The 27,374-nt window shown below is 37.5% G+C and overlaps 1 protein-coding gene across 3 annotated transcripts in view; it reads left to right on the top strand.

Annotated features, from left to right (window-relative positions):
- LOC128696181 (proton-coupled zinc antiporter SLC30A2) overlaps positions 1-25,412 on the top strand; it is a 69,146-nt gene extending 43,734 nt beyond the window's left edge. For all 3 annotated transcript variants that reach the window (XM_070084770.1, XM_070084769.1, XM_053787325.2), the window contains 5 exons: positions 4,596-4,758; positions 5,525-5,678; positions 9,505-9,715; positions 14,121-14,361; positions 22,873-25,412. In XM_070084770.1, coding sequence (XP_069940871.1) covers positions 4,596-4,758; positions 5,525-5,678; positions 9,505-9,715; positions 14,121-14,361; positions 22,873-23,021 — 918 coding nt within the window. In that variant the 3' untranslated portion in view covers positions 23,022-25,412. The remainder of the gene's footprint in view (positions 1-4,595; positions 4,759-5,524; positions 5,679-9,504; positions 9,716-14,120; positions 14,362-22,872) is intronic.
- Positions 25,413-27,374: the final 1,962 nt, after the last annotated feature.

Genomic DNA, 27,374 nt, shown 5'->3' with positions numbered 1-27,374 from the left:
CTGATATGGCTTGCAACATCCTTCTCAGGGTGATGTTTCTTCCTAAATCTTTCCATCCTACCCCACATTTCACCATGACTTATCACACTGTGTATGCCACTACGCTTCTTAACCCTTTCAGGGTCCAAGGCCAAAATCTGAAGTAGTGCCCCAGTGTCCAAGAATTTTCAAGAAAATTTTTTTTTATTTTTTCTTATGAAATGGTAGAGAATCTTTTTGTGAATGTAATAAAACAAAAAGTACGAAATTTGATGGAAAATTGGCGAAATTATGCTCTCGTGAATTTTGATGTGTCAGCGATATTTACGAATCGGCGATTTTGCCGACTTTGACTCCCATTTTAGGTCAATTACATTATTCCAGTCGACCAAATTCTTAGCTATTTCACTAGTATTACTTCTGTTCTATCGATTGAGCACAAGAAATCGCCAAGTCAACTGTTTCAATTACAAAATAAAGTGACCGGAAATTGGTGATTTGGCCAATTTAACACAAAGTTCAAAATATTCCAATTTCAAAATAGGGTCCAGAATAAACAATGTAGGTATTCCTGGCACTAAACTACCATTTCCTCTGTTTATTAGTTATGTTTTGAAGCTTTACAAATAAATTCCATTTTGATTTTTTATTCACATAATGAATTTTTATTCACACCAAAAAATAGAAGATTTACTGTTATGCAATATTGTAATAATTGTATAAATATCATCACTACATTTGTGAATGTATATTAGACCCACCAGCTGGTGTGTATTAGACGTGTGAGGTCGTTTGTTTACTCTTGAACATCGGCAAAAATTTAACATTTCCGCCACTTTGAGCTCAGTTTCAAGTCATTTCCAGTGCTAAAACCAATCAAAATTATCTCTATTTCTGTAATATTTCTTCCATTCTATCAAATGAGACCAAGAAATCACAAATACAACTATAAAAAACATACGAAAAAACACTGCAAAGTCGCTGTTTTAATCAAAAATCACAGTTTTTTTCTCTCATTATACACAGTGTGCTGCAGTATTTGTTTTATGTGGTGCACACATACCACATAGTTGTATTCTCTCATATCTAGGCCCAAATTTACCACTCACAGTTTATCAGAGTGAGCTGAGCTCATGACGTAGATCTATGGTTTGGACCCTGAACGTAAAGCCGTAAATCTACGGGACGGACCCTGAAAGGGTTAAATCTCTCACACCAACCTTTGCTGGCCTTAAATTCACAATTATCAGTACTCGTTGCAATCAATTTCTATACCAGATCGTCATGCAACTGCTTAGCCTTTTCACAAATAATCTCCTGCTAATTGTTTATCGTTTATCCACACCAATAATAACTTCTCAACCTCTTCGAGTACTGGTGATCTCATTTTTGTCAGCATATTTACCCCCTTTGCAACAACAGCTTCCTTGATTTCCTTTTTCTTGGCCACGATGGAAGATATGGTTGTATGGGATTTGTTATACATCCTGGCCAGTTCGGCCACATGTACGCCACTTTCATATTGTTCAATGATGTTTTTCTTAAATTCAATCGTATTTCTCACCTTCTTTACCAAAGGCTTGGCACTAGGAGCTTTCTTTGGAGCCATGGTAGCTTATTTAGCACTTGCAAGCACTAAAATGAATGGAATATGAAATATTTCGTATGAACAAGTGAGGGGACCATCGCTCACTGGTAAACAATGGCACACTGGCTGGGAAGGGAGGGCGAGGCGGCTCAGAGCGTGAGTACGCGTCCCGGATGAAGGATGATTAGCAAGTCAACTGACCATTTGCGAGCCAATGTTTGGACGAAAATAACGCGACTATTTCCAAAAAGGACGATTATTGAGGGACCACTGTATCGACTAAAATGCCAGGAGCAAGGGGCTAGTTACCCCTCCTGTATACATTACTAAATTTGAAAAGAGAAACTTACGTTTTCCTTTTTAGGTCACCCTGCCTCGGTGGGATATGTACAGTGGAACCTCAGTACTTGAACAGCTCCCTACTCGAACAATTTGGTATTTGAATGCTTTGTTTGGTAAAAAAAATCACTCGGTAGTCAATCGTTTCCTCAGCACTTGACCAAACAAACACGACCTGCCAGAACTTTGCTGTAAACTATTTTGTGTTTCTTCACATTTTTTTGGTGTTTTTTTTATATTTGTATAAATAAGTTGTTTAATATATTTATAGATGGGGTTGTAAAAGAAGTAAATGCTAGGGTGTTCGGGAGAGGGGTGGGATTAAATTATGGGGAATCAAATTCAAAATGGGAATTGACACAGTTACTTTTTGCTGATGGTACTGTGCTTATGGGAGATTCTAAAGAAAAATTGCAAAGGTTAGTGGATGAGTTTGAGAATGTGTGTAAAGGTAGAAAGTTGAAAGTGAACATAGAAAAGAGTAAGGTGATGAGGGTATCAAATGATTTAGATAAAGAAAAATTGGATATCAAATTGGGGAGGAGGAGTATGGAAGAAGTGAATGTTTTCAGATACTTGGGAGTTGACATGTCGGCGGATGGATTTATGAAGGATGAGGTTAATCATAGAATTGATGAGGGAAAAAAGGTGAGTGGTGCGTTGAGGTATATGTGGAGTCAAAAAACGTTATCTATGGAGGCAAAGAAGGGAATGTATGAAAGTATAGTAGTACCAACACTCTTATATGGATGTGAAGCTTGGGTGGTAAATGCAGCAGCGAGGAGACGGTTGGAGGCAGTGGAGATGTCCTGTCTAAGGGCAATGTGTGGTGTAAATATTATGCAGAAAATTCGGAGTGTGGAAATTAGGAGAAGGTGTGGAGTTAATAAAAGCATTAGTCAGAGGGCAGAAGAGGGGTTGTTGAGGTGGTTTGGTCATTTAGAGAGAATGGATCAAAGTAGAATGACATGGAAAGCATATAAATCTATAGGGGAAGGAAAGAGGGGTAGGGGTCGTCCTCGAAAGGGTTGGAAAGAGGGGGTAAAGGAGGTTTTGTGGGCGAGGGGCTTGGACTTCCAGCAAGCGTGCATGAGCGTGTTAGATAGGAGTGAATGGAGACGAATGATACTTGGGACCTGACGATCTGTTGGAGTGTGAGCAGGGTAATATTTAGTGAAGGGATTCAGGGAAACCGGTTATTTTCATATAGTTGGACTTGAGTCCTGGAAATGGGAAGTACAGTGCCTGCACTTTAAAGGAGTGGTTTGGAATATTGGCAGTTTGGAGGGATATGTTGTGTATCTTTATACGTATATGCTTCTAAACTGTTGTATTCTGGGCACCTCTGCAAAAGCAGTGATAATGTGTGAGTGTGGTGAAAGTGTTGAATGATGATGAAAGTATTTTCTTTTTGGGGATTTTCTTTCTTTTTTGGGTCACCCTGCCTCGGTGGGAGACGACCGACTTGTTGAAAAAAAAAAAAAAAAAGTCACCATGGGGCCTATGAAGATTAGTGATAACAGCCAACCAAAAAGAAAATTGGCTGGGAAAAATTTGTTTGGTACTCCATCAGATCGGCACTTGAGCAGCCTTCTGGATTGAATTAAGTTCGAGTACCGAGGTTCCACTGTATTTAGATACATGTTCTCCTTCACTCGGGAGAAGTGAGGATGTTGCAGGTTGGAGGGCCATCTGAGCAGTGATGTCAGCATCCTTTTGATAAGACAGCAAGTGAATGAATGATAGTGAGTGCGTTTCCTCATTTTAGTCATCCTACCGCACTGGGAGACAGTTGGTTTGTTAGAAAGAATGTTAATATTTGACATTTTAAATGCTATCAATGTACTACCTACTTTATTATTGTAATTTGTTTACATTTATTATTACGTAAAGTAGGAGAAAAAAAAAATTGGTTTGGACATGCTAAAAGTTAACTCGAGTAGAGTAGTTAAAAGTTGCGCATGGAGGTAAAGGGTCAAGTAATGCTAAGTTATACAGCAGCGAGGACAAGAGGCTGTATGGGAAAAAGAAAAGGCTTGAGAGGCAAGTATTAATAAAATTTCCATGTGGTTTTTCTGTTGTATTGTGGAGTAAATGGCACATCACAAGTGTAGATTCAGTTGATAAACAGATGGCATCCAACCATGGTACTTTGTTGCACTACTTTACTCACACCTAACTCACGAATTGGAGGGAATGATAGGTAGGAGTCATCTCAGGAAGGGTTGGAGGGAGGTTTTGAATGTAGATGCATGCCATTCGGCATGTGTATAAGCATGTTAGATCAAAGTGGAGATCAGTGGAGTGAAAGCAAAGCAACATTTATTCCAGGTTTTTGAGAAATCCATAATTCACTGTGGACCTAGCTTGTCTTAGATTCTTTTCAAATGTGTGAGGAGGTTTTTGGAGACCCAAACAGTTGAGCAGAGGCCAAAAATGTCAGCAGATGGTGTATTTAAAGGTATAAAAAAATTTGTACTAGTACATTAAACACAATTTTAGGGTTAAAGAAAGTCAAAAGAGGAAGTGTTATATATTCCTTTGAGAGACTGCAGTACATATATTATTAATGGCTTTACATTGTTACACTATTGAATATGTTCTTAAATAGTCATTTGTTATTGTGGTCATATTGGCATAACATTAATAGAGTTAAGTTGAAAATGTTATTCGTATTTTGCACCAACAGATTGCAGAATGTATAGGAGGATACCTGGCAAACAGTATTGCTATTATGTCTGATGCTGCTCACTTACTCAGCGATCTGACATCTTTCATTGTATCCTTAGTAGCAATATACCTTGCCATGCAACCTGCTTCAAAGAAAATGAACTATGGATACCACAGAGCAGGTTAGTTGGGATTTACTTTTTATTTATATATTCTAAGTAGAGCTATTTTAATGTTTATATGAATACTGTGCTGCCAAGACTTCAACAACAACAGTGTCATAATTTTAACACACAGACCAACTCGCTTACCTTTTTTGTCTGTTCTTCAGGTTGTACCTAGATGGATTGTACTCGGTTATTCAATTTTGCTTTCAGTATTTTCATAACATTTTGTACCAATTTCATAATAGTTCAGTGTACTTTGTGTAAGTACTCTCTGCTGTTTACATTGCTGCAGCTTTCACAATTATAAAACTTGTTCTTCTGAAAACAAACACTTTTCTTTATTATGTATTTCTACAGGCAAGCAAAGAAAAGGCAAATATGTGATAGCATGCATGGGTTTTGTTTCAAATGTACTTTAATAAATCTGACATAACAGGAAAATTTTAATGCCCCCCTCAAAAAAAAAAAAAAAAAAAAAAAAAGCCTGTGGTGTTTAACTTCAAAATAAATTATTTAACTTACAATAAGGATTTATTCTATCGATTAAATCTACGTATCTCCAAGTTTAAAAAAAAATAATAATATTTGATAATAGAAAGTAACCTTTCACTAGCCTGAATGATTCTAGGAATTTAATACTTTAATACAAATTCATGGAATCATCAGTAACAAATTTTAACTACACTTACAGTGTTATACTATTTTTAGAAGGGTGTGTAGGTAACAATGCAGTAATAGATTTATCTGATAGTACACATACTTCTCCATATTTATTTTCCAGAGGTGTTGGGAGCAGTAGTGAGTGTTCTCATCATCTGGGTAATCACTGGCATCCTGGTTTATGCTGCAATTCAGAGAGTCATCTCCATGGAATTTGAGGTGGAAGCAGATACTATGATTATTGTATCTGCTCTAGGTGTTGTTATTAATATCATGTAAGTTTTAATTTTTTTTTTTTTGATTTTTAACACGTTTTGCTTTAGTTTGACATCACATTTTTATTTCACATCATTATTCATAGTAGAGTACTATTTTTTTTTTTCAACAAGTCGGCCGTCTCCCACCGAGGCAGGGTGACCCAAAAAGAAAGAAAATCCCCCAAAAGAAAATTCTTTCATCATCATTCAACACTTTCACCTCACTCACACATAATCACTGTTTTTGTAGAGATGCCCAGAATACAACAGCTAAGAAGCATATACGTATAAAGATACACAACATATCCCTCCAAACTACCAATATCCCGAACCCCTCCTTTAGAGTGCAGGCATTGTACATCCCATTTCCAGGACTCTAGTCCAGCTATATAAAAATAACTGGTTTCCCTGAATCCCTTCACTAAATATTACCCTACTCACACTCCAACAGCTCATCAGGTCCCAAATACCTTTCGTCTCCATTCACTCCTATCGTACACGCTCATGCACGCTTCCTGGAAGTCCAAGCCCCTCGCCCACAAAACCTCCTTTACCCCTTCCTTCCAACCTTTTCAAGGACGACCCCTACCCCGCTATCCTTCCCCTACAGATTGATACGCTTTCCATGTCATTCTACTTTCATCCATTCTCTCTAAATGACCAAACCACCTCAACAACCCCTCTTCAGCCCTCTGACTAATACTTTTATTAACTCCACACCTTCTCCTAATTTTCACATTCCGAATTTTCTGCATAATATTTACACCACACATTGCCCTTAGACAGGACATCTCCACTGCCTCCAACCTCCTCCTCGCTGCAGCATTTACAACCCAAGTTCACACCTATATAAGATTGTTGGTACTGCTATACTTTCATACATTCCCTTCTTTGCCTCCATAGATAACATTTTTTTTTTTTGTCTCCACATATACCTCAGTCTTAGGTAGTAGGTTGGTAAACAGCAACCACCCGGGGAGGTACTACCGTCCTGCCAAGTGAGTGTACAACAAAAGCCTGTATAATTATTTTACATGATGGTAGGATTGCTGGTGTCTTTTGTGTGTCTCATAAACATGCAAGATTTCAGGTACGTCTTGCTGCTTCTACTTGCACTTAGGTCACACTACACATACATATACAAGCATGTGTATACACACACCCCTCTGGGTTTTCTTCCATTTTCTTTCTAGTTCTTGTTCTTGTTTATTTTCTCTTACCTCCATGGGAAAGTGGAACAGAATTCTCGCTCTGTAAGCCATGCGTGTTGTAAGAGGCGACTAAAATGCCGGGAGCAAGGGGCTAGTAACCCCTTCTCCTGTATGTATTACTAAATGTAAAAGGAGAAACTTTCATTTTTCATTTTGGGTCACCCTGCCTCTGTGGGATACAGCCGGTGTGTTGAAAGAAGAAGAAAGATATACCTCAACGCACCACTCGCCTTTTTTCCCTCATCAATTCTATGATTAACCTCATCCTTCATAAATCCATCCGCCAACACGTCAGCTCCCAAATACAGTGGACCCCCGGTTTCCGATATTATTTCATTCCAGAAGTATGTTCAGGTGCCAGTACTGACCGAATTTGTTCCCATAAGGAATATTGTGAATTAGATTAGTCCATTTTAGACCCCCAAACGTACACATACAAACGCACTTACATAATTGGTCGCATTGGGAGCTGTTCGTATACCGGGGGTCCACTGTATCTGAAAACATTCACTTCTTCCATACTCCTTCTTCCTAATTTGATATCCAATTTTTCTTTATCTAAATCATTTGATAGCCTCATCACCTTACTCTTTTCTATGTTCACTTTCAACTTTCTACCTTTACACACACACTCCCAAACTCGTCCACTAACCTTTGCAATTTTTCTTTAGAATCTCCCATAAGCACAGTATCATCAGCAAAAAGTAACTGTGTCAATTCCCATTTTGTATTTGATTCCTCGTAATTTAATCCCACCCCTCTCCCGAACTCCCTAGCATTTACTTCTTTTACAACCCCATCTATAAATTTATTAAACAGCCATGGTGACATTACACATCCCTGTCTAAGATCTACTTTTACCTCTGTAAGCCATGTGTGTCGTAAGAGGCAGCTAAAATGCTGCGAGCAAGGGGTGAGTAACCCCCTTCTCCTATATACATTACTAAATTTAAAAAGAGAAACTTTCATTTTTCTTTTTTAGGTAACCCTTCCTCGGTGGGATATGGCCAGTTCGATGAAGAAAAAAAAAGGGGGGGAAATTTAGATATTTGGGAGTGGATATGGCAGATGGGTTTGTGAAAGTGAATCATAGAATAGATGAAGGGAAAAAGGTGGGTGAAGTGTTGAAGCATGTGGAAACAGTTTATAGAGATGAAAAGGGAATGTACTTGAGTGTATAGTGGTACAGGTCAGCCATCACTAATCCGGCAGTCAGTTATCTGGTTTCGTCAGTAATCTGGCACTGATTTCAGCTAGCATAATTTCAAATTTCATTATTGTACTGACTCAGAAATTGTGCAGCTGGTTGTAAATCCACAGCAGCAAGCCAGTGGAGGAGAAAGCAGTAATGAAAATGAGGAAGATGTATCAGAAAGAGTGTTGATAGGTTAATTAAGTGTATTCTAACCAAACCATTCTGTAATCCGGCAAACTCGCTAATCCGGCACACTACAGGTCCCAATAATTCGGGATTAGTGATGGCCGACCTGTTCAAACGCTTTCATGTGGATGTGAGGCATGGGCTTTGAATGCTGCAGTGAGGAGGAGGCTAGAGGCAGCAGAGATGTCATGTTTGAGAGGAGTGTGTTGTGTGAATGCCATGCAAAGAATTTGGAGGGGTTGTTGAGGTTGTTTAGGCATGTAGAGAGGAAGGATAGGTTGATGTTAAAGTTGTATAAATCTGGGGTGGAAGGTAGAAGGAAAAGAGGGCATGCCAGGAACAGTTGGGGAGAGTTTTAGAGGACTGAACATCTATTAGGCTTGTGTGAGCATGTTAGATAGGGGTGAGCCAAGTCAAGTGGTTTTTAATGGGCATGTTTTGGAGTGTGAACAAGATAACTTTTATGAAGGGCTTCATGGAAACTGTCAGCACAGTTCTGGAAAGTCTGCAACTGAGTGAATGTGTTATCTTCCTTGGGTCACCCTGCCCTGGTAGGAGGTGGCTGTTGAGTTAAGAACAAAATTGTGTGAGGGGTTTTTAGTGGGTATTATGCTGTCAGAGAAACCACTATTCATTGCATGGAGAACCTTTGGCACTTTTATGGTTATTACTTGTGAGTGGGAGCTAAGCATGTTCTGGAGGTCATCTGACCCACTGTATTTTTTGGAAACTTCTTTTCCTTTGTCTAGGGTAAGCATTTTACCATCAAAATTTTAATGCTGGATAATATGTAAATACAACTGAACCTTATGATAATTTCTTAAATTTGATTACTGCATTTCATGAGGTATTGAAGAGTATACATCTAGTTTGTGTCATTAACCCTTAAATGGTCCAAACGTATATATACGTTTTTTCAACATCTGAAAGTATGTAAAAAAATGTAGATCATCTTTTTTGTTTTACATTTGAAAACGTGTAAAAAAAACTTTTATCTACATTTTTTTTGTTATATTTGAAAATATGTAAAAAAAAAGATCTACTTTTGTAGCACTACGAATTTGAACGTCGATTTGTTTGGACCGTTTAAGGGTTAATCAGTGATAACAGCATTTGTTTGTGTTGAAAAGAATATATTTTAAGCAAGGTACTGATAAAAAGAAATTTAACACTTTGTTAGGTGCTTGCCTATGCAGATTAACATTTTTTATTATAGCATACCTGTCCTTTAACATGAAATGTTACTTTTCAGTCTTGGTGTTGTGCTTCATGCAGGCAGTGGTGGACACGGTCACAGTCATGGAGGGCTGGGTCATAGTCACAGTCAGAGTGGACGTGGTGCTTCATATGATCAAGATGCCTCTAATAATAATATAAACATCAGGGCAGCCTTCATTCACGTATTAGGGGATTTAATACAAAGCATTGGCGTTTTAATAGCTGCTTATATTATTAGATTTTATGTAAGTACTACATTTAAATATTTTTAATAATTTTTTAATACAGAAATGCTCAGTTAGTTTTTTTTTTGTTATGTGTGTGTGTGCACACGCATGCACATGCATTGTGTCATTAATATATTCACATACAGTATAGCAGTGGGTATCACTAGTAAACAGTATAGGAAATGTAAGAGCTCAGAAAAATTGGAAGGTAAGCACTTGAAGTTAATATTAAGGTTATAATGTACAGAAATTTTAATGAAAGAAGATATGAATTGTGTGTGGTTGCCTGTTTGGGCAGTACATGCATACCATTGTATATGCATTTATGAATTTGCTTGGTGTGATATCTAGCTCTTGGTACCACCTTTTTTTTTTTTTTTTTTTTTTGCATATTGGCCATCTTCCATCTAGGCAGGTTGACCCAAAAAAGAAACACTTTCTCCATTATTCACATGTAATCACTGTCTTTGCGGAGGAACTTAGATATGACAGTTCTGATGTTACTCCAAACAGCCAGCATCCCAAATGCTTCCTTTAAACTGTCCAAATGTAGATCTATGTTGACATGCGTAGCTCTCTGAACGTAGATCTACATTTGATTTTACATGCTTTGTGAAAAAAAGTAGATCTACATTTGGAGCACTACGCATGACAATGTAGATCTGCGTTTGGACAATTTAAGGGTTAAAGTGCAGGCATTGCACTTCCCACCTCCAGGACTCAAGTCTGGCTGACCGGTTTTCCTGAATCCCTTCACAAAATATTACCCTGCTCACACTCCAACAACTCGTCAGGCCCCAAAAACCTTTCATCTCCATGCACTCCGATCTAAAACACACACGCATGCCTGCTTCATGTCCAAGCCCCTTGCACACAAAACCTCTTTTACCCCTTCCCTCCATTCTTTCATAGGATAACCCCTACCCCTCCCATCCACTACAGATTTATACACCCTCCAAGTCATCCTATTTTCCTCCATCCTCTCTAAATGACCAAACCTCCTCAACAATTTCTATCTATGCCTTCTTGATTCATCAATGCTTGTCCACCATGTGTAATGGCCCTATATTGCAAATTTTTCTGGAGATGGTAGGCTTTGTTCTGATATCCTATCCAAATAGAACATTCTCCTCAATTTAGTCATCAGTTTAAATGCACTCTTTTTTTTACTTTCTCAAGCTTCATTTTATTTTAAACTAGACAAGGGTTTCATGTTGGTGCTGCATATTCAAAAAAATAGGTTGCACATTTGAGGTAAAAGATGTTTCCGAAGTTCATTCTTATGTTTGCAAGCTTGACCTATTCTGCTGCTGTTCTGTTTGTGTGCCTTAGAATTCAGATTTAGAGTAATGGTAGCTCCCAGTTTTTTTTTTTATGTTTCATGTGCTCATTCCTTTTCCCTTCCTCTCCTCTCCAATTGGCATTCTTTCTTGATCTTTCCACATCACCTACATTCATAATTTTTTTTTTTTTGAGGGGGTGATAAAATTCTATTTCCTATCTATTTAAGGGGGCTAGAGGGCAAATTTCGTAACTCGTTTATTTACCGTCCGATTTTCTCCAGTTTTGGTGCACAAGACAAAGTGTTCTCACTCTTTCTTGAAAATATTTATAAAAAATATACCTCAAACAACAACTGAGAAAAGACTGATTTACTGAAAATGCCCTTGATGTTGATGTAACTCTTATATGCGGCTACGTAAGGTGGTTTGGACACTTGGTGCCGAGAGTACAATGCTAATACTAATTCGGGCCGTAAGATTTCCCTCTAAATACCTTATCGTTATTTCACAAAAAAATAAAGTTTGTTAGTATCTGGAATATGGCAAAAAAATCTGCCCTTTACTCCCACATAACTCCCGAAGTATTTGGAATATTTCCAAAAATTCTACGGTCAAAATAAGAGAAATCATTATTCTACAATATCTGTGAATATTATTCCATTTAATTAAGTAATAAAGGACCCACATCAAATTATAGGTGAATAAGTTACTTCCGAGATATCGGCCGGGAACGCCGGCCGGCCCCCGTCTCCAAAAAAAAAAAAAAAATTTTCGCGAAAATCGCGTTTGTTTGGGTGTATTTCTTAGTAAACTGATGTTCTAGTGCAGTTAGCCTCTAAACACCGTTTTCTCTTACTCAGAGACGACAGGGTGACCAGTTACACTTTTATATCGAAATATTCCCGATAATCTCTGGGCCATATTATGGCCTATTTTATTCAGTCTAGAGAATATAACATGTTTGTATGTTATTTAGAGTGTTTATTATATCATATTAGATCAATTCTGATAGACAAATAAGCCGTAGAGTTGATATATAAGCTGATATAAGCGAAATAATGGGTGATTCCTGGCTGGCACCTCGGGAGCAGGAACACTGCTGAGCGTTCCCGTCTGGTTCCCGGTAGTCACTAAGTCTGCCGATAAGCTCCACCTACTGTTTTATGATGCCAAATAGTCAGTTATTATATTAGAAAGAATAATGCAAGAAAAGGCGATAAAAAACAAGAAAATAACTCCAAAAAATATATAGGCCGTGAGCAGACTCGGTACCAACATCGCCGTCACCATACCTGATATAAATGACTATAATTTCTTGTAGAAACGTCGTAGAACATTCATTCTGGTACCATTGTGTTGCCAAAGAGTTGAGCTATTTTTCAGTATATATAACTCAATTTCCATATTTTTTCGATTTTTCGGTGAGCGCGCGCGGAAAATTGCCCGCCTCCCCCCTTAACCATTCCTCTAGTCTGTCTTCATGCAACAGCCTTTTCTTGCCTTCAGTTTTTATTCTCATTATTTTAGGTATCCACAAACAAGGATATTTAGGCATTAGTTCCTATATTCAGGTCATTGATATACATCAGGAACATAATATAATTTAATAAGAATAATATAATATCTTTATTTCTACAAGTACATGTACAGGGTATACAGGCGTAGCTGACATTAATGACATACTACTATATAGAAAGTCGCTTGTTAGGCAGAGCATTTCGGGCAAATTAGGTCAGTTTTGTCCCAGGACGCGACCCACGCCAGTCAGCTAACTCCCAGGTTCTCATTTTAGTGATGGGTGAACACAGACAACTGGTGTAAGGAAACACGCACAATGTTTCTACCCTCGCTGGGAATCAAACCCAGACACTCACTGTGTGAAGCGAGAGCTTTTGCCACCAGGCCATGGTGCACCATGGGATCTAACACTGATTTTTGAAGAATATTGACTACTTGCATGTGAGTGGCTTGCATGGTGTTCTGACTCCTTTTGATATTTAGTCATTGTCTATCTGGATGTGTAAGATACCATTTGGCATCTTATTGACTCAGGTTATTGCACTGCTTGATTGCTCTTCTATTTACAAATGATGAAGGGATAGTGGCAGATGAACTGAAGTCTACTTTCTTCTTAATGAATTTCTGCTCTCCCTATTATTTTCTTGGTGTTACCACTTGATCATTTAGTTATGCAACTGCCTGCACAAGTATAAGATTACAGAGACTTGGGGAGATAAGCAAGATGCAGACGTGGTCTATGTGGATTTTGTGAAGGCAGGGCAAATGGAATCACAGAGTGATAACACACAAATGGAGTCAGCTGGTATAAGGGTAAAAGTAGGAAAGTGGATATTCAGTTTTCTGATTAGAAAAAAAAAAATGTGCTAGTAAATGGAGTGAAATTTAGCCTTAGCAATGCAAAAAGTTCAGTTCCTCAAGGCATGGTCTTTGCTGAAGACCATGTCAGCATGCTAACAGTTGGTGACGGGCACAAATGCCAAGGAGTCCATTGTGTGTTGCACACAACACGGCTTTTCTTTTTTCATTTAAGAGCTTGAATGCTCAAAAATAATCCAGTGTTTGGTGAAACATGCAAATATAATAAATATGAGGGTGGGCTGTGACATCTCTATCAATTTCATGTGTTTCTGCTTCTCTTCTCATTCAGTAGTTGTTTTTGATGTCTACTCACTTTGGTGTTCTTAGGCTTTTCAGTAGTTCTGCACTTTTTTCATGCTGTTCCCCTCCTCCCCTCCCCTTCATATTAATGGTTGAATCTTGGGTTTTTATCTGTTCCTCTTTGGGCTAGTACTGGTAGACATTGTATGTTGCCTCTTGCTTATTTGCTTGAAAATTATCTTAGTTTCCTGAGATGCACTTTTTTGGGGACCCTTTCAGGTTTTGCCTTATTTATAGAAGTGAGGCTTCCACATTGGTCTTGTGTTTAAGGTGAAATTTCTTTTGAATATGAGAGTCTGTTTTTGAATTTTGTCTTTATATTGAAGAGTATGTATGTATTGGCTTGAGGAAACTATTTGTTAATGGTTGTTCTTAAATGTAATCATACTTATTTATATTTTGGAAAGATTTTGATAGTAAGAGGAATGTGATATTTACATTACTTTTTTTTTCTCTTACAGCCCCAGTATAAAGTAGCAGATCCCATCTGCACCTTCATATTCTCTGTCCTAGTGATGATAACAACAGTGCCTATACTGAAGGATTTGGGTACTGTTTTGATGGAAGGCATGCCACCTGGGATTGACTATGCTGCAGTCTGCTCAAACCTCACAGCATTACCAGGGGTGAAAATGGTTCACTCTCTACATGTTTGGGCACTTACCCTAGATAAAAATGCATGTTCAGTACATTTAGCTATCAGTAAGTACTTCAAAAGAATATTTAATACAGTTTTTATTATAGATTAAACTGTTAAGATATAATTGTAACATGTCCCTAAATTTATAGTGAGACATTTTGTATTTTTTTTTTAACAAGCTGGCTCTCTCTCATTGAGGCAGGGTTACCACACCCCCCCCCCCCCCCCAAAAAAAAAAAAACACCATCATTCACACTATCACTGTCTTTGCAGAGGCACACAGATACAACAGTTTAGATGTCATTCTAAACAGCAGATATTCCAAACCCCTCCTTTAAAGTGCAGGCATTGCACTTCCCACCTCCAGGACTCCAAGTCCTGCTAATTGGTTTCCCTGAATCCCTACACTAAATATTACCCTGCTCACATTCCAACAACCCTTTTATTTACAAATGATGAAGGGCCAATGGCAAATAAACTGTTTTACGCTTGTAAAATATTTTCTTTGCTAACCCTTTGAGGATCAGAACCCCTGATCTGAAACTTGCTCTCAGGGTCAAAAAATTTAAAAAATATATATATATTTTTCTTAAGTGATAATTGTTTTTCAAGGGTAATGAAACCAAAAATATGAAATTTGGTGGAAAACTCATGTAATTACACTTGCAAAGTTAGTGGTCTCAGCGATATTTAACCCTTTGAGGGTCGACAGGCCCTCTCCGAGACTCGTTCTCAGGGTCGGCCAAATTTAAAAAAAAAAAATTCTTATGAAAAGATGGAGAATCTTTTCCCGATCATAATGACACCAAAAGTATGAAATTTGATGGAAAACTTACGGAATTATGCTCTCGTGAAGTTAGCGGTCTCGGCGATGTTTACACATCGGCGATTTTGCCCACTTTGAGCCCCATTTTCGGCCAATTCCACTGTACTAGTCGACAAAAAACATGAATACTTTGCTAGAATTCCATTTTTCCTATCGAATGAGTGCAAGAAACCACTCATTTACCAGTTTCAACTATCCAGTACAGTGGTCAGAATTTAGCAATTTTACTAATTTCACACAAATTTCAAAAGATGCCAATTTCCGAGTAGGGTCCAGAATAAACAAGAAAAACATTCCTGGCACTAAAATGACATTTCCTCTGTTCATTAGTCACGTCTCAAGGCTCCTCTTACATTCTTTTGCTTTCCACTTTGAATGGTATAAATAATATTGGCGCACTTGCGAAAGAATATTAGACTCACCAGTTGACGTGTATTGGACGCCTGGCATGATTTGTTTACTTTTGAACTTTGGTAAAAATCAAACATTTCTGCTACTTTGAGCTCAATTTCAAGGTACTTTTCATTGTAAAATCAATCAGAATCATCTCAATTTCTGCAATATGTCTTCCATTCTACAAAATGAGACCAGGAAAACTATAATACAACAATAAATACCATACGAAAATACAGTGCAAAGTCGCTGTTTTATTCCAAAAAAATGGTCAAAGTTTTTTTTTTTCTTATTATGCACTGTGTGCTGCAGGTTTTCTTTTATACTGTGCACACTGACCACATAGACCCATTCTTTCATATGTATGCCTACCAGCTTTCTCCCACTAGATTTGAGGGCGCTAGAATTTAGGCGTACTAGTATGTCAAAAACCCTGGGTTGTAAGCCGAAACCCTTAAAGGGTTAAAGCATCGACGATTTCGCCCACTTTGAGTCCTATTTTTGGCCAATTCCATTGTTCTAATCAACCATACTCGTAGCTATTTAGCTAGTATTTCTTCTATTTCTTCAATTCAGTACAATAAACTGCTCATTTAGTAATTTGCCCAATTTCACAAATTGCCAGTTTCAAAACAGGGTCCAGAATAAACTATGTAGACGTTCCTCAAACTAAAACATTTCCTCTGTTCGTTAGTCATGTCCTCAGGCCTTTCCTATATTATGCTTGCTTTCCATTTTGAATTTTTATTCACAAAATATAAAAAGATTTACTGTTATGCAGACTACTAAATTTCTTTTTTTTTTCCAACTAGTCGGTCGTCTCCCACCGAGGCAGGGTGACCCAAAAATAAAGAAAATCCCCAAAAAGAAAATTCTTTCATCATCATTCAATACTTTCACCTCACACATAATCACTGTTTTTGCAGAGGTGCCCAGAATACAACAGCTTAGAAGTCTATACATATAAAAATACACAATATATCCCTCCAAACTGCCAATATCCCAAACCCCTCCTTTAGAGTGCAGGCATTGTACTTCCCATTTCCAGTACTCGAGTCCGGTTATATAAAATAACCGGTTTCCCTGAATCCCTTCACTAAATATTAACCCTGCTCACACTCCAACAGCTCATCAGGTCCCAAATACCATTTCTCCATTCACTTCTAACATGCTCACGCACGCTTGCTGGAAGTCCAAACCCCTCGCCCACAACACCACCTTTACCCCCTCCCTCCAACCTTTTCAAGGACGACCCCTACCCCGCTATCCTTCCCCTACAGATTTATACACTCTCCATGTCATTCTACTTTGATCCATTCTCTCTAAATGACCAAACCACCTCAACAAACCCTCTTCAGCCCTCTGACTAATACTTTTATTAACTCCACACCTCCTAATTTCCACACTCCAAATTTTCTGCATAATATTTACTCCACACATTGCCCTTAGACAGGACATCTCCACTGCCTCCAAACCCCTCCTCGCTGCAGCATTTACAACCCAAGCTTCACACCCATATAAGAGTGTTGGTACTACTATACTTTCATACATTCCCTTCTTTGCCTCCATAGATAACATTTTTTGCCTCCACATATACCTCAATGCATCACTCACTTTTTTTCCTTCATCAATTCTATGATTAACCTCATCCTTTATAAACCCATCCGCTGACACGTCAACTCCCAAATATCTGAAAACATTCACTCCCTCCATACTCCATAGTTGTATAAATAATGTCAAAACATTCCTGAATGCATACTAAACCGACCAGTTGGACATGTATTGAATGAGTGACATAATTGTTGTACTCTGGAATATTGGATAAAAATTAAACATTTCCTCTGCTTTCAGCTCAAACTCAAGCTACTTTGTCTTGAAACCAATCAAAATCATGCTTATTTCTGTAATGTATCTTCCATTCTGTCAACTGAGACAAAGAAACTGAGAATACACCCATAAGAAACTTAGGAAAATTCACTGCAAAGTTGCTATTTTAAACCAAAAGTATGGTCAGTTTTTTTCTGTTCTGCACTGTGTGAGGCAGGACTTTTTTTATATGGTGCACACTTACCGCATAGACCCTATTCTTTCATATCTAAGCCCAAATTTACCGCTCACAGCTTTTCTGAACTCAAACAGAGCTCACTACATAGTTCTATGGCACTGACCCAGAGCTCAAAGCCATAGGGGGTTAATAACACGGGAGAAATTTGGTTGCTTTCTTGACACCCTCCCAAAAAAAAGTCTGACAGATTTCTTTTAATTTCTGTTTCATCAAAAAATAATAGTTTTTGATACCTTGTATTGTAGGTGTCATTGTGTGGAGATGGTTTGGGTTACATTAAAAGTACATTAGGCAGCTGGTACATCCAACAAGCTTGTGTGAGCATGTTAGATAGGAGTGAGTAGAAGCAAGTGGTTTTTATGATTTAATGTTTTGTCAGGGTCTGAGCAGGGTAATATTTATGAAGGAATTCAGGGAAATTAATTAACCAGACTTGAGTCCCAGAGATGAGAGGTACAGTGCCTGCATACTGGAGAAAGGATAGGGATGTTGCAGTTTGGAAAGTCATACGAACTGTGATGTCAGCATGCGTCTGTCGAGACTGATTGAGTGAGTGACTGAAAATGTTTCCTCTTTGTTGGATCACCCTACCTTTGCGAGGAGATGGCCATTGTGTTAAAAAAAAAAAATAGTATAGTACAGTTGTGTGACTGTACATGTAGCTTAAAAGGTTATGCAGAACAATCTTACCTTAAATTTTGATGAAGACAGTCAAGCAAGAGTACTTATAAAGAGGCAGGCAGCATTGTATTAGCTACCAGCACAATCACTAACTTCTTCTTTCAACAAACTGGTCATATCCCACCGAAACAGGTTGGCCCAAAAGAAAAATGAAAGTTTCTCTTTTTTTTTTTTTTTTTTTTTTTTTTTTTTTTTTTTTTTATCACACTTTTGATGAAGACAAGCAAGAGTACTTATAAAGAGGCAGGCAGCATTGTATTAGCTACCAGCACAATCACTAACTTCTTCTTTCAACTTGAAACTGGCCGTATCCCACTCGAAACAGGTTGGCCCAAAAGAAAAATGCTTCACACCCATATAAGAGCGTTGGTAAAACTATACTCTCATACATTCCCCTCTTTGCCTCCAAGGACAAAGTTCTTTGTCTCCACAGACTCCTAAGTGCACCACTCACTCTTTTTCCCTCATCAATTCTATGATTCACCTCATCTTTCATAGACCCATCCGCTGACACGTCCACTCCCAAATATCTGAATACGTTCACCTCCTCCATACTCTCTCCCTCCAATCTGATATTCAATCTTTCATCACCTAATCTTTTTGTTATCCTCATAACCTTACTCTTTCCTGTATTCACCTTTAATTTTCTTCTTTTGCACACCCTACCAAATTCATCCACCAATCTCTGCAACTTCTCTTCAGAATCTCCCAAGAGCACAGTGTCATCAGGAAAGAGCAGCTGTGACAACTCCCACTTTGTGTGTGATTCTTTATCTTTTAACTCCACGCCTCTTGCCAAGACCCTTGCATTTACTTCTCTTACAACCCCATCTATAAATATATTAAACAACCACGGTGACATCACACATCCTTGTCTAAGGCCTACTTTTACTGGGAAAAAATTTCCCTCTTTCCTACATACTCTAACTTGAGCCTCACTATCCTCGTAAAAACTCTTCACTGCTTTCAGTAACCTACCTCCTACACCATACACTTGCAACATCTGCCACATTGCCCCCCTATCCACCCTGTCATACGCCTTTTCCAAATCCATAAATGCCACAAAGACCTCTTTAGCCTTATCTAAATACTGTTCACTTATATGTTTCACTGTAAACACCTGGTCCACACACCCCCTACCTTTCCTAAAGCCTCCTTGTTCATCTGCTATCCTATTCTCCGTCTTACTCTTAATTCTTTCAATTATAACTCTACCATACACTTTACCAGGTACACTCAACAGACTTATCCCCCTATAATTTTTGCACTCTCTTTTATCCCCTTTGCCTTTATACAAAGGAACTATGCATGCTCTCTGCCAATCCCTAGGTACCTTACCCTCTTCCATACATTTATTAAATAATTGCACCAACCACTCCAAAACTATATCCCCACCTGCTTTTAACATTTCTATCTTTATCCCATCAATCCCGGCTGCCTTACCCCCTTTCATTTTACCTACTGCCTCACGAACTTCCCCCACACTCACAACTGGCTCTTCCTCACTCCTACAAGATGTTATTCCTCCTTGCCCTATACACGAAATCACAGCTTCCCTATCTTCATCAACATTTAACAATTCCTCAAAATATTCCCTCCATCTTCCCAATACCTCTAACTCTCCATTTAATAACTCTCCTCTCCTATTTTTAACTGACAAATCCATTTGTTCTCTAGGCTTTCTTAACTTGTTAATCTCACTCCAAAACTTTTTCTTATTTTCAACAAAATTTGTTGATAACATCTCACCCACTCTCTCATTTGCTCTCTTTTTACATTGCTTCACCACTCTCTTAACTTCTCTCTTTTTCTCCATATACTCTTCCCTCCTTGCATCACTTCTACTTTGTAAAAACTTCTCATATGCTAACTTTTTCTCCCTTACTACTCTCTTTACATCATCATTCCACCAATCGCTCCTCTTCCCTCCTGCACCCACTTTCCTGTAACCACAAACTTCTGCTGAACACTCTAACACTACATTTTTAAACCTACCCCATACCTCTTCGACCCCATTGCCTATGCTCTCATTAGCCCATCTATCCTCCAATAGCTGTTTATATCTTACCCTAACTGCCTCCTCTTTTAGTTTATAAACCTTCACCTCTCTCTTCCCTGATGCTTCTATTCTCCTTGTATCCCATCTACCTTTTACTCTCAGTGTAGCTACAACTAGAAAGTGATCTGATATATTTGTGGCACCTCTATAAACATGCACATGTCTTTTATCTACCAATATATAGTCCACACAAATTACTGTCATTTCGCCCTATATCATATCGTGTATACTTATTTATCCTCTTTTTCTTAAAATATGTATTACCTATAACTAAACCCCTTTCTATACAAAGTTCAATCAAAGGGCTCCCATTATCATTTACACCTGGCACCCCAAACTTACCTGCCACACCCTCTCTAAAAGTTTCTCCTACTTTAGCATTCAAGTCCCCTACCACAATTAACTTTAGTAAAGTATACAGAAGGGGTTAGTAGCCCCTTGCTCCCAGCATTTTAGTCGCCTCTTACAACACGCATGGACAAACACTATCCTCACCTAAAACCATCAGCATTTCATGAGCTCTGATGATCTTCAAAGCTACCACTAGCAAGATCATAGCTTCACGAAGCAATTTTCTCATTTGAAATTAGCTAAAAAGTGACAAGAAAAAAATTGTAGCCTACTTTAGATTCATTGTTCCTCTTGCATGTTACTACATAAGTGTGTAGAAATGCTTGGATTCTTTCCAGTAAGTGCCTAATAAGCTGATGCACTCTCAAATATTTCATAACTTTACAATTTTCTTGTTTAATAATTTTTCAAAGTTATCAACCACTAACCTGTACAAATGTATACATACAGCTAGGGGTAATTAAATGACTGTTGAAGGTATGGTAATGTGTAACTAGTGAAATTATGGGTTACTGAGACCATATTCACTTAATATTCCATAGAAACTGTCAAGTTCACACTTCTTGGCACCTCCAGCATCACTAGATTTTCTTTTGATGTCATGGTTAATATCCAGAGACAAGATGGGGTGATGAAAGGATTGAAAATGGACAGATAAACACTTGACTGCTTGGGCAAATTTTTACACTAAGAAGGGATTAAGACTCGTCCTGAAACATTGGCCTTACCTAAGGTGCATAGGGAAATTATTTTGCCTCACAACGAAATGGGTTTTATTGCATGAATTAAAGCATTAGCCATGAAATTTAAATAGCGAGTTATTGAAAAAGCAAGTTACGGCTATGCAAATTATGAGAGTTTACTGTACTTTTAACCCCTTGACTGTCGCAACCCCCAATCCTGAGGTGTCTCCTGGTGTCGCAAAATTTAGAAAAAAAAAATTATTTTTTCTTATGAAATGATAGAGAATCTTTTCCCGATTGTAATGACACCAAAAAAACGAAATTTGATGGAAAACTGACTGAATTATGCTCTCGCGAAGTTAGCGACCTCGGCAATATTTACAAATCGGTGATTTCGCCCACTTTCAGCCCTATTTTCGGCTAATTCCGTTGTTCCAGTCGACCAAACTCATAGCTATTTCTTTAGAACTCCATTTTTTCTGTCGATTGAGTACAAGAAATTGCCCATTTACCGATTTCGACTACCCAATAATGTGGTCAGAAATTTGCAATTTGGCCAATTTCACAAAAATAAAAAAATATGACAATTTCAAAATAAGGTCCAGAATGAACAATGCAGACATTCCTGGCACTAAAATAACATTTTCTTTGTCCATCAGTCATGTCTCCAGGCCCCTCTGATATTACTCTTGCTTTCTATTTTGAATTTTTATTCAAACAAAAAACAGAAGACTTACTATTATGCAGACTACTGTAATAATTGTATAAATAACATCAACCCATTCATGACTGCATATTAGAATGGCTAGTTGGATATTTATTGGACAATGATATCATTTGTTTACTTTTGAACATTGGCAAAAAATCAAACATTTCCCCTACTTTGAGCTCCATTTCCAGGTTCTTTTTATAGTAAAATCAATCAAAATCACCACTATTTCTATAATATGTTTTCCATTCTATCAAATGAGACCAAGAAAACGAGAATACAACCATAAATACTATACGAAAATAGACCACAAAGTCGGCACTGTAATTAAAAAACCGGTCAGTTTTTTTTTTTCTCATTATTCGCTGCGTGCTCCAGGATTTTTTTTATATGGTGCACACTGACCACACAGACCCATTCTCTCACATGTGGGCCTACCAGCTTTCTCCTGCTTGATTTCAAGCTGCTAGAATTTATGAGTATACAGTGGACCCCCGCATAACGATTACCTCCGAATGCGACCAATTATGTAAGTGTATTTATGTAAGTGCGTTTGTACGTGAATGTTTGGGGGTCTGAAATGGACTAATCTACTTCACAATATTTCTTATGGGAACAAATTCGGTCAGTACTGGCACCTGAACATACTTCTGGAGTGAAGAAATATCGTTAATCGGGGGTCCACTGTATATACGTCAAACACGGTACCTCGTAAGACGTATATATATGGCCGCGACAGTCAAAGGGTTAAACTGGAATGCTAAATGAAAGTTGAATTCTATAGGTTGCTTCTGCATTTTTCTCAGGTAGTGATACCAACCCAGAAGTTGTGCTAAGAGATGCTCAAAGAGTTATAAGAACCCGTCACCACATCTTCCACACGACTATTCAAGTAGAACAATACCAGCCACAGCTCATGGACAACTGTCAGCAGTGCCAGCCCCTCTCTAGATGAAAGGTTTCGGTTGTTAGGGATATGTATGTTTCATTAAGTTATATGATTAAAAGTTATTCTTATTTGCTCTATTGTATATCAAGAGTCTACATAAATCTTTATCTATAGTCTCAATCTTTTTTTTACCGTATCAAGATAGTCTACATACTATAGTGGGTAAGTGTTGTTATGGTTGGAAGAATGTTTATTTTCCATTAGGTATTGTGACTTGCTCATGATCATAAATATTGTAAATAAGCATTTATGAAAGATTCTCTGAAATTTAAGATTCTGCATTATAAGTTAAAAAGCTTAGTTTATTTATTTCTAATTATGTTTTTAAATATTACATTCCAATCTATGCAAATATGCTAGTAAATATTTTATAAAAAAAAGCAATAATATTACAAGGAATTGATTATAAGAGTTTTGTATTTTTTGTAATGTATATTCTCGGCCATATGTCATCCCTTTTTTAGAAAGAATTACTGTATAATGGAAATGATTACACTTAAGTTTTTTTAATCTTTTATTTACCACAAGAAATTGCTATAAGACATGCCCACAAAATACATCAAAGATACAAAATTTTTACTTGCCAAGAATTATAACGAATTATGAATCCTATTTGTAGCAGTGCAACAGAAGCTGAATTATACTATACTAGATCATACTCTTTTGTCTAACTGTTGTACCATTCTCTTTATTTGTCATTAATGAATAAATAATTTAAAATCTTCAAATAAAACCTGCACAAATGACAACAGTTACTGGTACTTGCACACCAAAATGAGTTTCTTGCATGTTGTACAATATAACAAGTTGTAGTAGCATGTTCATTTCATTTGTTGAATATTCTTTCATGTTTATACTTTTGTATATTTTATTTGGTAATGTTATTACTGAGAAAATATGCAGTGTATGTTATGCATTTAATTTGTGTATCATTAACTTTGCAGAATAGGATGACCAAGGTGAATAAATCAGGGATTTAAGAAAGGATGGGTATGGGTTGTCCCAGGGAATACTGGAGATTGGTTGTAAGTAGGATTAAAGTGGTAGATGCTTGAGCATCCAGCAGGTGGGTGTGTATGTGAGAGAGCGCACAACTACTGGATGCTGTGTTATATCAGGGTGAGTGGAGACAAGTGGTTTTAGGGATTTGACATCTGTTAGAGTAACATAATTTATGGAGGGATTCAAGGAAAGCGGTTAGCCAGAACCGAGTCTTGAAAGGTGGAAAATACAGGGCCAGTACTGTTCGCAGGATCATTTGAGTTGTGATGTCTACCCCCTTCTAGCACGACAGCTATTAAATGAATGAAGGTGTTTATTTTTTTTTTTTGGGGGGGGGGGTCATCCTATCTTGGTGAGAGAAGGTTGATGTGGTTAAAACAAAAAAAAAATGCCTCGTTTCAAGAAAATATAGAAAGTAAATTTCCTGGAGTCCTGAAGGTGAGAAGTAGTGCCTGTATGTACCTTGAATGAGGGGTTGAGATGTTGCTTGTCAGATAATCATTCAAATTTTAATGTCTGAACTTCTGATAAGAAGTGATGATTTTTTTCTGGGGAGGGGGGGGGAGGTGAATCACCCTCCCTACCTCAGGGCGATGCCCGGTGTGTTATATTGATATTCAGAATATAAAAGCAATCTAATAAGAAATATATATACCTTTGTGTGTGTATCAGTGAGTGAATGAATGAATTTGCATTACATTTTTAAATTATGCATGTTTGGGGAGAAGCCTCACCTTAGAATCATCCACTGTGATTTAGTAGTGTGTCACATTTACAGTCACTGCAGTACTCCTTCAGTTACTCAATATTCTCAGTTGTTTTTCACAAGAAATGTACTAACTAATGAAAACTGGATAATGTTTTGTTCCGTGTTAGTGAAATTTTAATTAAAATTATGATTTTATCACGGAAAAACAAGGGTGGCAGGCAGGATGAAGATCTTGGACCCAGTATTCTCCTGTACAAATTACTTAGTTTTAGCACCTCTTGTGTCATTCATACTGTTTGCCAGTTACATTATCACAGCTCAGTTTTAACTAACATTTGCATTTCGATGATAGCTTTGAAAGAATTAAGAAAATGAAATAGACCGAGTTTTCAAATGGAAAGCTTGTTGTAAAAAGTCATTGTTTTGAACTCGAAGTGTATCCATTTACTAATGGCTGGGAATATGCTGCACTGTATTTTTTCTTTCCATTTCTAAAGGGTGTCTAGAAAATTTAGTAAAGACATGTCTTATACCGAGTTTGAGTTGATGAGAAAATTTTAGGAGCTACTGTGTAATTTAATGTTTTTATTCTCATACATTGAAACGTTTTACCAATGTGATCCCCATCTTGTGAATATTTTGTAATTTGCAAAATAAATTTTTTTTTCTTTTATATTTTTATGTAATATTGGTATTATTGTTGTCTGTAGATATCCTAACAATGCCTGAACTAAATATTTTCTAACTTGGATCTTCCACTGTGAGATTATCACCATTAAAGTGTTTAACCTGAAAGGGTCCCACACACTCACTGTGTGTGTCTCATCCCATTTCTGCTCCTGCTTCTTCCCCAATCTTCATGACTTTGCATTTATTGGGATTGAATTCAAGCAACCACTTACCTGACCATCTGCAAATTGTCTAGATTCCTTTGGAGCCTTTCCTGGTGTTTATTATTTTATTCTTATTAGTTTTACTTCAGTAAATGGATAAATTTGAATTAACCGTTTCACTGTCGAGACCCCTGCCCACAAACTTGCTCTCAGTGCTGAAGAATTTAAAAAAAAATTTATTTTTTTCTTATGAAATGTTAGGGAATCTTTTCCCGATTGTAATGACACCAAAAGTACAAAATTTGATGGAGATCTTATGGAATTACGCTCTTGCAAAGTTGATTGTCTCGGCAATATTTACGCATCTCCAATTTAGCCCATGTTGAGCCCTATTTTTGGCCAATTCCGTTGTTTCAGTCCACCAACCTCATAGTTATTTCGCTAGACCTTCATTTGTTCTGTCGATTGAGTACAATAAATTGCCCATTTACTGATATCAACTACCCAGTAAAGTGATCAGAAATTGATAATTTGGCCAATTTCTTGCACAATTCAAGTAAGGCTAATTTCAAAATAGGGTCCAGAATTAACAATGCAAACATTCCTAGGTCTAAAATAGCATTTTCTCTGTTCATTAGTCACGTCTCCAGGCCCCTCTTATATTACGCTTGCTTTCCATTTTGAATTTTTATTCACACAAAAAATAGATTTATTGTTATGCAGACTACTGCATTATTGTCAAAATGGTATAAATAATATCAGCACATTTGTGACAGCATATTAGACTCACCAGTTGATGTGTATTGGACCTGTGGTGTGATTTGTTTACTATCGAATATTGGCAAAAATCGAACAGTTTTCTGCTACTTTGAGCTCAATTTCAAGGTACTTTTCATCCAAAAACCATTCAAAATCATCTCTATTTCTGTAATATATCCCATTCTATCAAATGAGACCAAAAAAATGAGAATACAACCATAAATACCATACAAATATACAGTGGCACCTCTAGTTTCGAACAGCTCCCAACAAATATGTAAGTGTATTTTTGTAAGTGATTTTGTAAGTGTATCTTTGGGGGTCTGAAACAGACTAATCTAATTTACATTATTCCTTATGGGAACAAATTCGTTCTGTAATGGCACTCGAATAGACTTCTGGAACGAATTATGGCAAAAACTCGAGGTACCACTGTACACCGCAAAGTCGGTGTTTTAAACCAAAAACATGATCATTTTTTTTTCTCATGTAGTGCGTGCTGCAGGATTTTTTTTTTTTATACTGTGCACACTGAGCACACAAACCTGTTCTCTCACGTGTAGGCCTACCAGCTTTCTCCCACAAGATTTGAAGGTGCTAGAATTTTGGCGTAGTATTACGGGACTGACATTGGCTTGCAAGTCGTAATATTACAGGACCGACAGCGAAACGGTTAATTCCATCTGGAATACATGTGTGCACCTGCAAAATAAGTTTGTTTATGGCGGATCTGCATTTTCTTTTGCAAACTTAGAGCCACCGGACCTGATTCCCTCAAAATTGATACTTTTCAAATGTTGGTGTTGCATTTTAATTATGATTGCATTACTGAACTTTTGCTTTGGATTGAAGCATCTTATTCCTTTGTCATATCAGGTGACAGTCAAATATGTACTCTGGATGGAATGGGACATATTTCCTCTTCCAGATTGCATTACTTAAGAACTATTTTTTCAGTCAACTAGTATTTTTTAGCAGAATTAATATGCACTTTTACTGGCATCATCCACATAGCTACTGTCCCTGCCTCATCATTGGTTGTAGTCTCAAGAGAGA

Source organism: Cherax quadricarinatus, chromosome 14 (assembly GCF_038502225.1).
Source record: "Cherax quadricarinatus isolate ZL_2023a chromosome 14, ASM3850222v1, whole genome shotgun sequence".
NCBI lineage: Eukaryota > Metazoa > Arthropoda > Malacostraca > Decapoda > Parastacidae > Cherax > Cherax quadricarinatus.
Note: the sequence above shows the minus strand (reverse complement) of the source record. Positions and strands in the feature narration are given on the sequence as shown.